Genomic DNA, 14,919 nt, shown 5'->3' on the forward strand with positions numbered 1-14,919 from the left:
TAAATCAACATCCTTTAGCGAATATCAGCATTTTCCCCTTTTCCTGGGCTGCTGGATTGAGTTTTGGGGATTTTTAGGCCGCTAGGCCACCAGGCCGCCAAGTTCACTCCGCAAGGCCGCTCAAGCGTGATGTATTTTGCATAGGAGAACAATTATTTTAGCATTGTTTTAGAAGAAAACTCATATAAAAGGCTCTGAAGTAGAAAACAATTTAAGGCCGCTATGTTAATGTACGACTAAAAGTACGACTAAAAACATTGATTTATCATATTTCCCATATAAACCCGTGAACCTTGAAATAGAGAACAAATTTAGGCCGCTAGTCCGCCAACTTCACGCCGCTAGGCCGCTCACTTCATGCCGCTAGGCTGCTAACTTCACGCCGCTAGACCGCTAACTTCATGCCGCTAGGCTGCATACTTCGCATACATTTAGCTGCCTGTCTTTGCAGCCATTGATGAATTGCAAACATCAACATTGCTGGGGGTTCAAGATCATTGCGAAACAAAACAAATATATGATAGGCGCATCCTTTTGAATTTGTTTTGTTTATAGATGGCCACGTTATTAAATGAACATGTACTTCAATGGATTATCCCGGTCTCTTAAATATTGTCTGGGAATGAGCATGTCCCTTATTTGTTCCAAATATTTGATATATTTCATCTTTTCTACTTGCCACGTACTTTTTTCACTCACACTCATTCAATTCGTATTCACAACCAATCCTCGAGGGCGGTTCAAGTGGCCTAGCCGAGCACTCAAAAATGTCCCACTCACGCAAAACACTTGAGTCTCACTCACACCTGTGAATACGGATATACCTTTCACTCAAAAATATCTCGACCGTTATGTGATTACAGAGGATTAACTCATTGAGTGTGAGTGAGAGTGATTGTTCTGAATTCGGCCCTATGTTTTGTTCAAATGAAGTATAAACTTACAGTGAGTACAGAGATATCCAGTCCAGATTTATCGCTTACCTGAAGTTCGTAGGGCTACAATTGTGAGCTTTGCTGTAAATTGCAGGAACTGTCCCCATGAGCCTTTTGTCTGATAGGGGAATGGTAGCTTTGGTGATTGGTGGTACCACTATGCATTTCTTATCCACACACAACACAGTGTATCTGAAAATGACAGAGAATGGCCATGCACTTATGAAAGCTATGCTAGAAATACGCCGTTATGATTGTATCAGATGACATTTCCACACAGAAATTGTGAGGCCTCCAATACAGCAGTACTGACATCAATGACGAAAACATATATATCTGTCATGGAGCTATGCTGGTTCTGTGGCGTCAAAACCACTGCAACTGGGCAATTCACTAGAAACATCTTTTCAGAAAAAAGAAACAACCAATACTGGGTAGCCTTTGTCACCCAGTGAACACCCAGAGCATCTAGTTACTTTGAGCATCTATTTACTTAGAAGTACAATGTAGCCTCATAAAGATCTCAAATTAACAAAAAAGTGTATCCGAAAGCTTTAAATACTGAACGAAGTGTAACTTTGAGGCGGGCTGCGAGCAACTACTTTCAAGGGCAGAAATCTCCCAGAAGTTTGAAATAGATTATGCAAAGCTCCAGCTTGATGATTTTGGCCCAATTTCAAATTGTTACTCAGTAAAACGGCGGCGTAAATTTAATCAAACATCAATATAGTTACACAGGAAAATAAGAAATAGCTTTAAACTCTCTCACATTCATGGCAGAGTGTCTGATGACGGTTCAGTATGCCAACCAGGACGGATAATATGTGAAGCATGCACATACTCACACACCTTTACAGCCCAACATTTGGCTATGGTTTCACAGTTATTCATTTACACAAACTCACAATCAATCAATCAATCAATCAATCAATCAATCAATCAATCAATCAATCAATCAATGCACACCCACCTGGAAAGGTATGACATCCTTTGGAAGAGATGAATCTTGCAGTCTGGTAGACGGTTGCTGACTTAACTTTATTGTCCCAAGCAGCAACTGCAATTAGATAAACATGATGTTCGCACTAAAACAAAGCTTAGTATTGAGTAAAATTAAACATTCAGCCTGGTGGCTGGGGTAACATATCTAAATCCCTAAATGGATGATCTGATCCTGGCCAACAGATCAGCGAAACACGAATTGTATTGCGTGTCCAGGGGGGGGGGGGGGGGGGGGGGGGGGGTCCCAAGGATATCTTGACGCAACTTACCATAGCCGCCTTATGTTTTTGTTCACAAAGCCGGCACACACAGTTCATTCTCAGTTTGCATGTTGTGTACTGAAAAGTTCCAGCAATCCATGACACTCGCAATAAACCTATCCATGAATTAAAACAAATTAACAAATAACTACCAGGTAATTATGGACATATTAATGTCATTTTTTACTTAAATTATTGATAAATACAACTTATATTGCAGTCAAACTGGATAAAATATCAGGAAAATGTGTCCTGTTCCAAAAAGTGTGTTTTGAAGCTGGAGACAATAGTCCAAAGACCAAGAATTTAAGTGTTCAGACAGGGGCAGGCAAATCTTAAAAAAAATTCAAAATTTTAAAACTTAAATAAAACTAAAATTATACAAACCTTATATAAATCATGTGTAAACTTGAAAATACATACAAGAATACAATGTACACATAATCAAATGCTACCGGAGAGAATCATTTTTTTCAAGAACTACTTGAAGGGGTACTGCAACCCTCAAGCCTTTCGTTGTGGGCTGACACCTTTAAACCTCTTTCCCGCACATTAATTAAACACGTCTTTTGTTTTGTCAGCGCCGGTTTTGATGACCAGTATAAATCCAAAAGCAGTTTTTCTGCCAAAATTTACCCAAATGATTTGGATGAATGCTTTACAAGAAAGTGCAGTGTACACAATCAAATAAAGTATTTAGTGTTCCAGAAATAATGAGCAATCTGAAATCTGACCCCTTACATTCCTTAAATATTCACTAAGTGTTAAGTTCTTGTGTTTGTTATCTTTTTATGATTCAAATGGTAAAAAATGGTGCAAATGTGAGAAGCCCTGAAGAAGAAAACTGATATTTTAATAGAAATAGTGATGAAATCACTGACATTATGTGTACTTAGCAACTAAAGCAACAGACCAACCAGACCTACCAGTGTGCTAATCTATATTAAACTGCTAAATTTTAAAAACCCAAAACATACAGATAAGATCTGTGGCGCAGTTGTTTACATTGTGTGATTTAAATGCATATATTTTTGTTGGTGATTAGTTTAAATCCAACTGAAACAATCTCTTATCAATATAAACCTTAGTTCATCCACCAAATTCAATATTTGAATGTTAGAAGATTTGTTTTCAGAACATCAGCAATAATGTTTTTTCTTTAATTGTCTCCATGAAAAATGTAAATTTCAAGTTTATAGGCGCTGTTTTATCTGAGAATTTCCCTGGGTGTGAACCGCTTACTGTGTCCAAGTTATCCAAGCTGGATCTAAGACATTACTACAATATGGGCAATTTGCTCTGCCATTTTTATAGATAATTGTGTATTCCAAAGGTATTCTTTTGGTATATTGAACTCACAACAATATTTGAACTCCTGACGTCCAGCACCGCTGTCAGATTATTTAATCCAACCACTATGCCATTGCATGCTCTTTACTGAACGAAAGATAAATGAATTCTCACAATTCTGAACAGTATTTTTTTTGGTCACAGATAGCAACCTTTTAACCCCACTTAAACATGTCTTCCCTATTTGGCAAACAGAGAATTTTTAGAAAATTTGTTATCTGATGATCCTGTAAATTTTGTGTGGATAGACTAAATACTGTTCGAATATAGCAAATCAAAACCAACATTTTGGGTTTATTCAGTGTAGACCCTTAAATATCAATTTTGATTTATAAGTATGTAGGTTTGTTCAAAAGCTCAGTACAGTTTACTTTACTTGTTAAGTTATCCCATTTCTGTAAATAAATATTACTAAACTTGACTATAAAATACTGTAGGGGGGCTTGTCGTAAAGTTAAGAAAAAATCCAAATAATGCAACAGTCAATTGCAGCATGGGCCCCCAAGGTCCTGCTAATAGTGGGGACTTTGACTTTCAGTACAGCCAATCCCAGGTAAAATTCCCGCTCTGCACAGACAAACAGCTGGTAAAAGCCCTGTCAAATGAATTATGGTCATTTCGTAACCTCTCATTGTGGTTTCGTAACCATTGTGTTAGTCAATTCGTAACCGTTAAGAAATCGAATGTTCATATCTTAACCGTTGACTCCTATAATTATGAGGAATTAATTTAATACCATTTGAATTTACAAAATAAGTTTACTGTAAGTATAAAACATAAAAATAACAACATAAACAAAGTTAAATCTAGTAGTTGTATTCCTTCTTTATTCCTAATAGTGTAGTGCGATTTACCAATAAACTCTGAAACTATGACAAATAGAAACATTCACACTAGCTATTTTTTATGTTGCGAAGGAAATATTAGAAGTAGGCTGAATATTAAATGTAATAATTTTTTAATTCATAGATGTTCTACCATTGAGAGGAATTGTGACCTTAAGCCAATATTTTTTTAAATATATAGACCATATAACTTTAGAATTTCATTTTTTTTTTAAATTGCATAGAAGTATTGTAAAATGTAGTGAGTTTGCCGAATGAGAGTATGCGCTTTTTATATGCTTATTGTATTAAAAATGTGCCGATATGTTTAATTTTGTATCTTGTTATTGGAAATTAATATTGTACCATAACTAATAATTTTAGGCTGTTTTTTGTCGGCTTCGTATATAAAGTATGCAGAATATGGATCAATTGAGAAAAGAACAGAACAAAATTTTGTTCGTTTTAAACAATTCAAACAATATAGTCAATGAAATAGGTCAAGAATGATCATTTATGTAAACGTAATTTTACTCAAAAATACATCGCGATCAGTCTTAAATTATTGTTTATAAGTAAGCAAAATGTAAGAAAATAATTAACATATTTTGGTAGTATAACAAATCATTTCTAATTTAGCATGATATATATATATATATATATATCTATTAGATATATATATATATATATATATATATATCATGCTAAATTAGAAATGATTTGTTATTATTATCAAATAACTATTGAGTAACATAACTTATTAGCTTGATACTAGTGAGAATTTGAGTAATGTCTTCCAATTGGTGTCTTGGTTGCTGTGCCATATACATCCAGGTTCGAACAATACACTTAACGAGGTGCTAAGTGAACTATTTATCACCTTGTTAAATGGTGGTTACCATATCATATGAGCAATTGATTTCTTGACGGTTACGAATTGACTAACAGAATGGTTACGAAATAACCAAGATTCAGCAGTTACGAAATGGTAAGGTTACGAAATGACCAGATCCCCGTCAAATGCCCCTGGGGACATCCTAGGTTAGGCTCATTCCCTGTTTTCAGCGCAAAAACAATAACACCCCATTCACTCAGCACTGCCGGTCCACCTGGAAGGTAAAAACATGGCCCATTTCCCCTGCTATCTCCGGTATAAACAAGACCTGGGGGCCATGGTTACAATTGACTGGTGCATAACTGTGGCAGAATAAGCGAAATATTTTATTGTTGCATTTATTGTCAAATATGAGAATTTAAGACAGTGTTCGTTCTGTTCTGCTATTCAAAGGTGATGAGAATGACTAATGACATGACATTGACAAACAAAATGTAAGGCATGTGTATCCTTTCGTCTTTTATTTATTAAAATCTGAGATGTTAAGGGCGCAAATCCCTTTTTAGATTGGAACATACCAAATGATAATAAGCGACGATGTAGTGGTAAACCAAGTTTGCTAGAAATCAATCGAGTTTCTCCAAAATACAAGCAAAAATTACACCGGATGTTGATACTAGTGATTTAGTTTCGGATGAACACAATCCGGATAAATCATTTGCTTTTCATCCAAAGGGTGGACGATTTATACTACTGTACAAAAGTCATAAAAATAAACGAAAAAAACGTTAAATATGTACTTTAAACACTTACCAAGTTACCATTCTCTTTCCGTAAGAGATGAACGCCATACTGCATAATTGCACGGAGATGGTACCACGGAGATACCCGAAAATTTCCGTTATATTCCGGAAAGTTAAATTTCTGTATACTTGAAAATTTAGATGCTGATGGTACACGAAATATCGAATTTCCTTATTTCTGTTTTTATGGAATGAAACTTCGGGATAATATACAATAGGCTTTAAATAAAGTAAAACAAATAAAAAATGCTTAGTATATAGCTATTTTTTACCAAAATTATGATTTTTTCCCTGGTCGCCTTAATGGCTATTTTTATGGATACACAAATATACACACACAAAAGTTTAAGAATATTTTTTTAATATTAAAATATAATAAGATTTAAAACAATGAAATGATCTCGTAAATAAACATTCAAGCTTATCAACTTACTGTCAATGGACATTTTTATTGAAATTTGATACCTCAAATCTGGACTGAAAATATTAAGGAGACCAATTTTTGTCGCCTTAATCCAGCGGTCCCCATAATGCCTAGATTAATATATATATATGGTCACCTTAATATCTGTAGTAGATTCACGGTTTAATCAACTTTCTAGATCGTTGTTACTCGGTCGTCTCCGGCATGCGTAAATTATTTAGACTGGTACCTTGCATTATCACCGATAAAATTATTGGTGTCGGGTCGATTCGGTCGATATATCATTTCGACCTGTTCCTTTTCGGCCTACTTTTATTTATTAATGTTGGTTATAAATCGTGTGAATTACGCTTTGAACTTTCATTTTATATCAGTTAAATTTAAATTGTGTTAATTTCATTATTGCGACTTATATTTGTTAGTAAAATCGTGTGAATTAAGCTTTGTACTTCCATTTTATATCGTTTTTTCACAGAAAGTAAATTTATTAAATAACAAACTCGTATGATCGGGGACCAGTCAATACAAAAACACAGAGAATAACTTGTTTTAATTTCCTGTTTTAAACATCAGGCTTATTCGTTTTATATGACGTTTTGGAAGTTTTAAACGCATCAAAACGGCTTTTGACGACAAATTTAAAGTAAAGTTGAATAAGAGCTGATATCATTAACAAATCTTCTCGTTTTTTTATAACTAAAATTTATCCGTATACACCTCCCCATTGACAATTGCAAACATGTATCCCTATAAACGCGGCCTGCAGACCGCGTCTAATAATTGTTTTGAACTTCATATGGGGAGTCAGTCCTTTAAATATGAACTGGTTTTATATGATAATATGCCTACTCAATGGAAGGGACATAAGAGTTATCAAATTATAGTCTTTCATAGGATACGTTAACTTCTATCATATGATATTTACATTAACACTTTAATCCTTAACGACGGTTGTTGTTCATCAATTTCACATTATTTCTGTATAAAGCGCAATGGCATTTCCCATCGATATCGCGTGCGTCTGTTTGATACTTCTGTCCTGTCATTGGGCGCAATACTACTAATGGTCGGGGCATATTTACTACGGAACTATTTTTTTCTATGAAATCGAAGTAAAATTATTGGCAACATGCAAAACTGTAATTTGCAGTAAAGCAGTTAAAACAAAATAAGCAACGATAATTTGATTTATGTAGATGATTTCATGATGGATGGAACAGTTAAAGAAATATTAAATAACAATGATGACGACTTATTTCGGAACATGGAATTGACATTTCGTAAAAATAAAGCATCTGAAAAAACATGAAATCGAGGAAATGAAACAATAACATATTGTAGTGCACCCAGCAACGTCCATAAGAAGAGCTCAGTTCAATACTAAGTCTGTTCGCGTCCTCTGGCTTTCCTTCCGCGAAAAGTTCACGTTAACCCACCCACCGCCACTGTCGTTTCCAAAGAGACGTTTCATCATCATGTTTACTTCCAAAGAAACGACAATGCACTTGCTGATTTGTCCAACACCGTATTCCAACATGATTCATACATCAACTGATTCTTTAAGATAACACTCGACAAGTAAATTGACTGGAATTTCTCTACAATTTGAAAACTCGATCGTGACTAACAAACGCTAGTATCGCGAGATATAATAAGAACTTTGTAGGTGGCGATATTTTTGTTGTTGTCTTGTTATTTTTAATTTTTCATAACTCAAGTTGTATTTTTCTAGTTGTAATGCAATTATACGTATATGATACGTATTTAAAATATACTTGACTTTGAACATTCAGAAAATAAACATATAAATAAGAACCTATTTCATATGCGCATTCATTGTTGCATAAAATTAAGTTACGATAGCTGTTCTAATTTACCCACCGTTGAGAACAAGGAAAGAAAGAAAAAAGAGAAAATGCTCTTGAATAATCGATTTATTTTAGCAGAAATGTAAATTTAAATAAATGTAAATATAAGTATTAAAATTCAACATGTTGCATTTTATTGGGGTATGGTATGCAATGGCGCAACTCAAAATGCTGGTGGAGTCCACTCCATACCCCCAATAAAATGCAACATGTCGAATTTTAATCCTTAAATAAAACGTAAATAATCTCGCACTATTATTATTTCGTTTCAATAATGTCAAGTTCACAATTAAACTACCCACTCACACAAACTCTATAACGATATTATAAATATATAGCAATTCTTCGTTCAGACTAAATCGCTACTTCACTTGTGTACATCCTTGCCCGCACAGACCGGTCAGCTGTTGTCAGGTTTATTGATCGTGTACGCGACAGCTAAGAACAACTAAATAGTCTCTTTGTTTAATGCCTATTTTTTAGATTTACTAGTATGTATAAGTATTTTCTTAATACCCGCTTTTGTACTAACCCAACGCTACCCATTGGACGCCCCTCACGTACAATTTGATCGCTGATGACGTAGACTGTCGTTCATTAGCTGACTCGTGGAGATATCTGCATCGACCGTACATATTATTTTACAATAGTTCACAAATGTTTGAAAAAAAGGAAATAAATTTCGTGAAGTGTGGTTTTGAAACCGAAGCCTTAAATCAACTGCACAAACTCTCATCTGATAAATAGAGGATCCCAAATGAGTGTTTTATTTTGTATCAAATTCATTAAATGAGTTCATTTAAAAGGCCGACCCTCGTTTTCATCGCTTTTAAATGACGAGTTTATTAAATTTGATACAAAAAAAAACTCGTATTCGAGATTCTATTTAAAACTTAACTCATTTACGGTCAAAATCTAGGTCAAAGTTTCTTCAATACACTTCTCTTGTCATGGTGCGAAGTATTTACAGTGTGTGTTAATATGATGATTCATCCGCAGGAAAGAAAATGGCTCGACATAAAAACTTTCTATTAAAAACATAAATCATGCCTCAATTATCAACCGATTTTCAAAAGATTTGCCATAACTGAGTGACGTTATTACTAATCACGCGAGTGTGTACATTTCACTTGGCGGTTGAAATTTAAAACAAACATAAGTCGGCATCACCGTTGCTTTCAATAGTGCGAATTCGCTATCAAGCTGGTCGTTTACAGCATTGATTTTGATGGTTGTGCACAAGGACGTTACCTCCGTGAATTGTAAAATTGTTGAGCATTGCTGGCGAACTGGCTAGAATGAGCATTTTGCAAGAAAGCAAACGGGGTATTTACACTGGAGTACAGGATGCTGGAAAATTCCTTGTCTTTGTTTGGATTCATGTGGTTATAGTTGTTGGTAAATGCAATATTTTTGCGTACCGATATTTGCATAAACAATCTGGTTCACAGGAACATTGTTATCATTCAGTTTATGAACGAGTGTTTTTTTGGCGCTGTGGTCAGGGGGGTGTTTGTTTGGATTAAGCCCAGCCTTCTTCACCATTCGTTTCATCGTGGAATTAAGTTTGTTGGCACAGACATGATTTCTTTTGAAAAATCGTTTCTAATGTTTGTTTATATTTTTTGACAGCGCGTATGAAGACATTTTTCTGTGGTGCGGTTACCTAATTCGCATAGTTATTACATTATTTATATTGAAAATTATTGCATTGGGTTATATCACTCCTGCGCCGTAAGTGATGATATAAAATCATAAACCATATCGGAAGTACTTATTCATATTTATCTGAAATCATTCAAATTAGCAATTCAACGTTATGTTTCAGACCAAATCGCTATTCCACTGGTGTACTTCCACGCCCGATCTCCACAGACCAGCAGCCTGTCCACAGGTGAGGTGATCATGTACACGACAGTGGAGACAAACCAGGGCTCTGGCTACAACTCCACCACGGGCAAGTTCACCGCTCAAGTACGGGGACTGTACATTTTCTTCATGCACACATGTACACATGTAAGCAACCATGCTTTTCTCCAGATAGTTAAGGAAGGCTCAATCCTCATTGGAACTTCACTTTATGACAATTCCTATTATACCTGTTCAAGTAGTCAGGCGTTTGTTCAGCTTGATGCAGGGGAAACTGTCTGGGTACAATGCTTCAATGGAGGCTCGAGCAGACGTCTGTATGATGATTCCAAGTATTGGACAAGTTTTGGTGGTGCACTCATTCACAACTGACATGCTAAGGTCATTTTTATAAAAAGCCAAAAGGCAAAACTCATACAAGGGAAATAAATTAAATTTCGCAGTGATTAATTGCCTATTTTAGAAATAAAGTATTGGCAATACGTGTATTTATATCCCTACTTAAACAGTGTAAGATATCGCCTGTGGAACCCGTCTTTAAGCTGTGTCATGTTATTTAATAAATGTTTTATATCGTCTGTGTATATAATGGAAAATCATGCTAACTTGTAATTCCATTTATAATAAACCTTACTATTTATTCTTTTATATTGTATATTTTTAATTTGAATTAAAACTACCGCTATTTTTCAAATGTCCAAATATTGTATGGCATGCGAGTGTGAAAATTTTACGTACCTTTGTGTATTGAAGTTAAGGTGGAACGCGACCCTGAACGAATTTTCGACTTAATTTTCGAAAATTGATATATGAATAGAAAAGCATAGGTCCAGTTCGAGGCTGTTTTCACTTCATTAATATTTTGAATAGTTTTGAAACTACGAGTCTTCAAAATATACCACTGACGTCAAGTTTGAGACGTCTGTCATTTTTTTGCGTTCCAGTTAAAATAACTGATATTTTCATTATTTCTTCGTTTACCGCTATGCAATTTAAACCTCAAGTGCGACTTGTGAAAATGTTCATGGACATATATTTTTATTCTCTTGTTTAACTTTTTATGCCCCTAAAGGTGGGCATATTAAAATCGCACCGTCCGTCCGTCCGTCCGTCCGGCTCTGTAACTTTCCCTTGTATGGACAGATTATAAAATAACTTGCCACATGTGTTCCACTTACCAGGACGACGTGTGGCGTGCAAGACTCGTGTCCCTACCTCAAAGGTCAAGGTCACACTTAGTGTTTATTCACAATGGAGTGCTGCATATAAGGACATAGAGTATAGGTTGTCGTGTCCGGGCTGTAACTTTCCCTTGTATGGACAGATTTTGAAATAACTTGCCACATGTGTTTCACATACCAAGACGACGTGTCGCGTGCAAGACCCGTGTCCCTACCTCAAAGGTCAAGGTCACGCTTAGTGTTTATTCACAATGGAGTGCTGCATATAAGGACATAGAGTATAGGTTGTCGTGTTCGAGCTGTAACTGTCCCTGGTATGGACAGATTTTAAAATAACTTGCCACATGTGTTCCACATACCAAGACGACGTGTCACGTGCAAGACCCATGTCCCTTCCTCAAAGGTCAAGGTCACACTTAGTGTTTATTCACAATGGAGTGCTGCATATAAGGACATAGAGTATAGGTTGTCGTGTCCGGGCTGTAACTTTCTCTTGTATGGACAGATTTTAAAATAACTTGCCACATGTGTTCCACATACCAAGACGACGTGTCGCGTGCAAGACCCGTGTCCCTGCCGCAAAGGTCAAGGTCACACATAGTGTTTATTCACAATGGAGTGCTGCATATAAGGACATAGAGTATAGGTTGTCGTGTCCGGGCTGTAACTTTCCCTTGTATGGACAAAATTTAAAATAACTTGCCACATGTGTTCCACATACCAAGACGACGTGTCGCGTGCAAGACCCATGTCCCTACCTCTAAGGTGAAAGACACACAAAGTGTTTATTCACAAGGGAATTCTAAATATAAGGACATAACAGTGTAGGTTGTCAAGTATGGGTGGTATTTTTTTATGTTTAGAGGCAATTTAAAATAACTTGCCATATGTATTTGACATGTAAAGGCAAGATCAACTTTTCATGTACTGACCTCGTCGTAGGTCAATGTCACATTCGGGGGCATTCGTCACATACTGTGACAGCTCTTGTTTTTATTCAAAAACGTCATTTTTCGCGGGAAAAACGGCGTCGTTTTTTGCTGAAAATAAATGAAGTATAGTTATATAGTTTCTATGAGCTCATATTGTTAAGGGTGGTTATAGCTCACATACAAACACACGCAAAAAACGCAGGTACAATAAAGGTACGCACGCACCCACGCGAGAAAAACGCACCACACACAGCATCTCACACTCAAGCACGCGTGCACACACTCAAGCACGCACGCACGCATGCACGCACACGCCCACAAACGCACACGCACACGCACACGCACACGCACACACACACACACACACACGTACGCGTGTACAGCCATTGTACGCAGGGCAGTGACTTTAAGTGCGGTATAAGGTAGCTATGCTGGCTTCTGTATCATGTGCATGGAATGCATCGCTGAAAGTTGTTTATGAAATTGCTTGTACGCACAAGAAGCTTTGATTGCGTGATAAAATCAGGAATACTGAATAATTCGTTATGGGTTAAAACAAAGAATGCGTTGATTAAACATTGTACAATATTTAAAATGAAACCAGAACAATTAAACTACGGAATTCCGTTAGTGCAATCGCATGTGAATGTGTTGATCACTCGATAGTATGATGATAAAAACGCGAACTGTAAGATACTACGAAAACGAAAACATGGCATTCCGATGATGATAACGCGACAGTACAATAATGAAAATGCGATAATACGACAATACGATGATGATAATGCGATAAAGTATCGTGTTTTACCAGGGCAATGTCGAGTTTTCACCATTGTAATATCGTAATATCGCGTTTTCGTTATCAAAGTATCATACTACTGCGTTATCATCACTGTAATGTATCGTTTTCAACATCGTACCGTCGCATAATCATCATCATACTGTCGCATTATCATCATCGTACTGTCGCGTTTTCATCATTGTACTGTCGCATTATCATCATCGTACTGTCCCGTTTTTACCACCGTACTGTTGCGCTTTCGTCATTGTACTATCGCATTATCATCATCGTATTGTCGCGTTTTCACCACGGTACTGTCGCGTTATCATAATCGTACTGTCCCGTTTTTACCACCGTATTGTCGCTTAATCATCACGTACTCTGGCGTAATCATGACCGTACTCTCGCATAATCATCACCGTACTCTCGCGTAATCATCACCGTACTCTCGCGTTTTCATCACCGTACTCTCGCGTAATCATCACCGTACTCTTGCGTAATCATCACCGTACTATAGCGTAATCATCAACGTACTCTCGCATAATCATCACTGAACTGGCACGTTACCATCATCATACTATCGCGTAATCATCACCGTACCATCGCGTAATCATCATCATACTATCGCGTAATCATCATCATACTATCGCGTAATCATCACCCTACGCTCGCGTAATCATCACCGTACTCTCGCATAATCATCATCATACTATCGCGTAATCATCACCGTACTATCTCGTAATCATCATCATACTATCGCGTAATCATCACTGTACTATCTCGTAATCATCATCATACTATCGCGTAATCATCACCGTACTATCTCTTAATCATCATCATACTATCGCGTAATCATCACCGTACGCTCGCGTTATCATCACCGTACTCTCGCGTAATCATCACCGTACTCTCGCGTAATCATCATAATACTATCGCGTTATAATCACCGTACTCTCGCGTTTTCATCGAGAATCGCGTTTCAGATCGACACATCCACAGGAGATGGCCATAACGGAACTCCGTACTAAACTACTTTCGAAGATATCACATACGCAGTACGTTGATTTCGCACGAACGAAAAATGGAATAGCGATATGTCTCCCTCGCCCGTTTTCACAATGCAATACAGTACATGACCTCCGCTTTTGCTTAACAGTTATTGTGATCATTTTGTAATATATTTTAAGTGAAATACACAAATTAAATATCTAAAGATTCATAGTTAAAGGTCAATGGATATACTGTTTAGGGTTTAAATACTTCATAAACTAATATGCGGTTTAACATGCGTTGCACTATTTTCTTTAAATATTTGCTTTGTTAATAAAGTTATACTGACGACTCAAGTAATAAGATTTGAGCGGTACCTAACAATTCTTGGTAAACGCACCTTTTTCTTTATATTAGTATATATGCACTGTGTTGTTTGTGGAGTTGTGTGCTGTTGTTCCATGTTTCTTGTTTGTACTTTATTGTGATTGTGTTCGATGTCTTTGGCGTTTACACAGTGCCATTAAACGGGGTTTATGTTTAAACTTTCGGCTTGTTTCTGTCGTTTTTTCATATAAGTAGTATAGATGGTCCTCCGTATTCAAATTTGCATAATGACATCATCAGTTATAAATAGCCCTGCGTAGTCAATAGTAGGGGTCACGCCAGTCCACAATAAAGTAGGGGTCACGCCAGTCCAACTCTTTTGAGCGGATGATATTGAATAGCAGCAATGAATGAAGAATCTTTACGGGGACTGATTTAATGTATCAATAAAGTAGGGGTCGCGCAAGTCCAGCTTTTTTATTAATGCTAATCATGTGAGTTGTAACACGACGGTGATCTTGATAACATCCTCATATTT

The 14,919-nt window shown here is 36.5% G+C and overlaps 1 protein-coding gene and 1 long non-coding RNA gene across 2 annotated transcripts in view; one reads left to right on the forward strand and one right to left on the reverse strand.

Annotated features, from left to right (window-relative positions):
• LOC128205086 (uncharacterized) overlaps positions 1-10,858 on the forward strand; it is a 36,472-nt gene extending 25,614 nt beyond the window's left edge. Inside the window, exon 2 of the mRNA XM_052906504.1 lies at positions 10,130-10,858. Coding sequence (XP_052762464.1) covers positions 10,130-10,542 — 413 coding nt within the window. The 3' untranslated portion in view covers positions 10,543-10,858. The remainder of the gene's footprint in view (positions 1-10,129) is intronic.
• Positions 999-5,868, reverse strand: LOC128205088 (uncharacterized). The gene is made up of 3 exons (XR_008256171.1): positions 5,785-5,868; positions 1,906-1,992; positions 999-1,127 (listed from the first exon to the last, which is right to left on the reverse strand). It is a non-coding gene; the product is annotated as an uncharacterized LOC128205088 (long non-coding RNA).
• Positions 10,859-14,919: the final 4,061 nt, after the last annotated feature.

This window comes from Mya arenaria, chromosome 10 (assembly GCF_026914265.1).
Source record: "Mya arenaria isolate MELC-2E11 chromosome 10, ASM2691426v1".
Lineage (NCBI taxonomy): Eukaryota > Metazoa > Mollusca > Bivalvia > Myida > Myidae > Mya > Mya arenaria.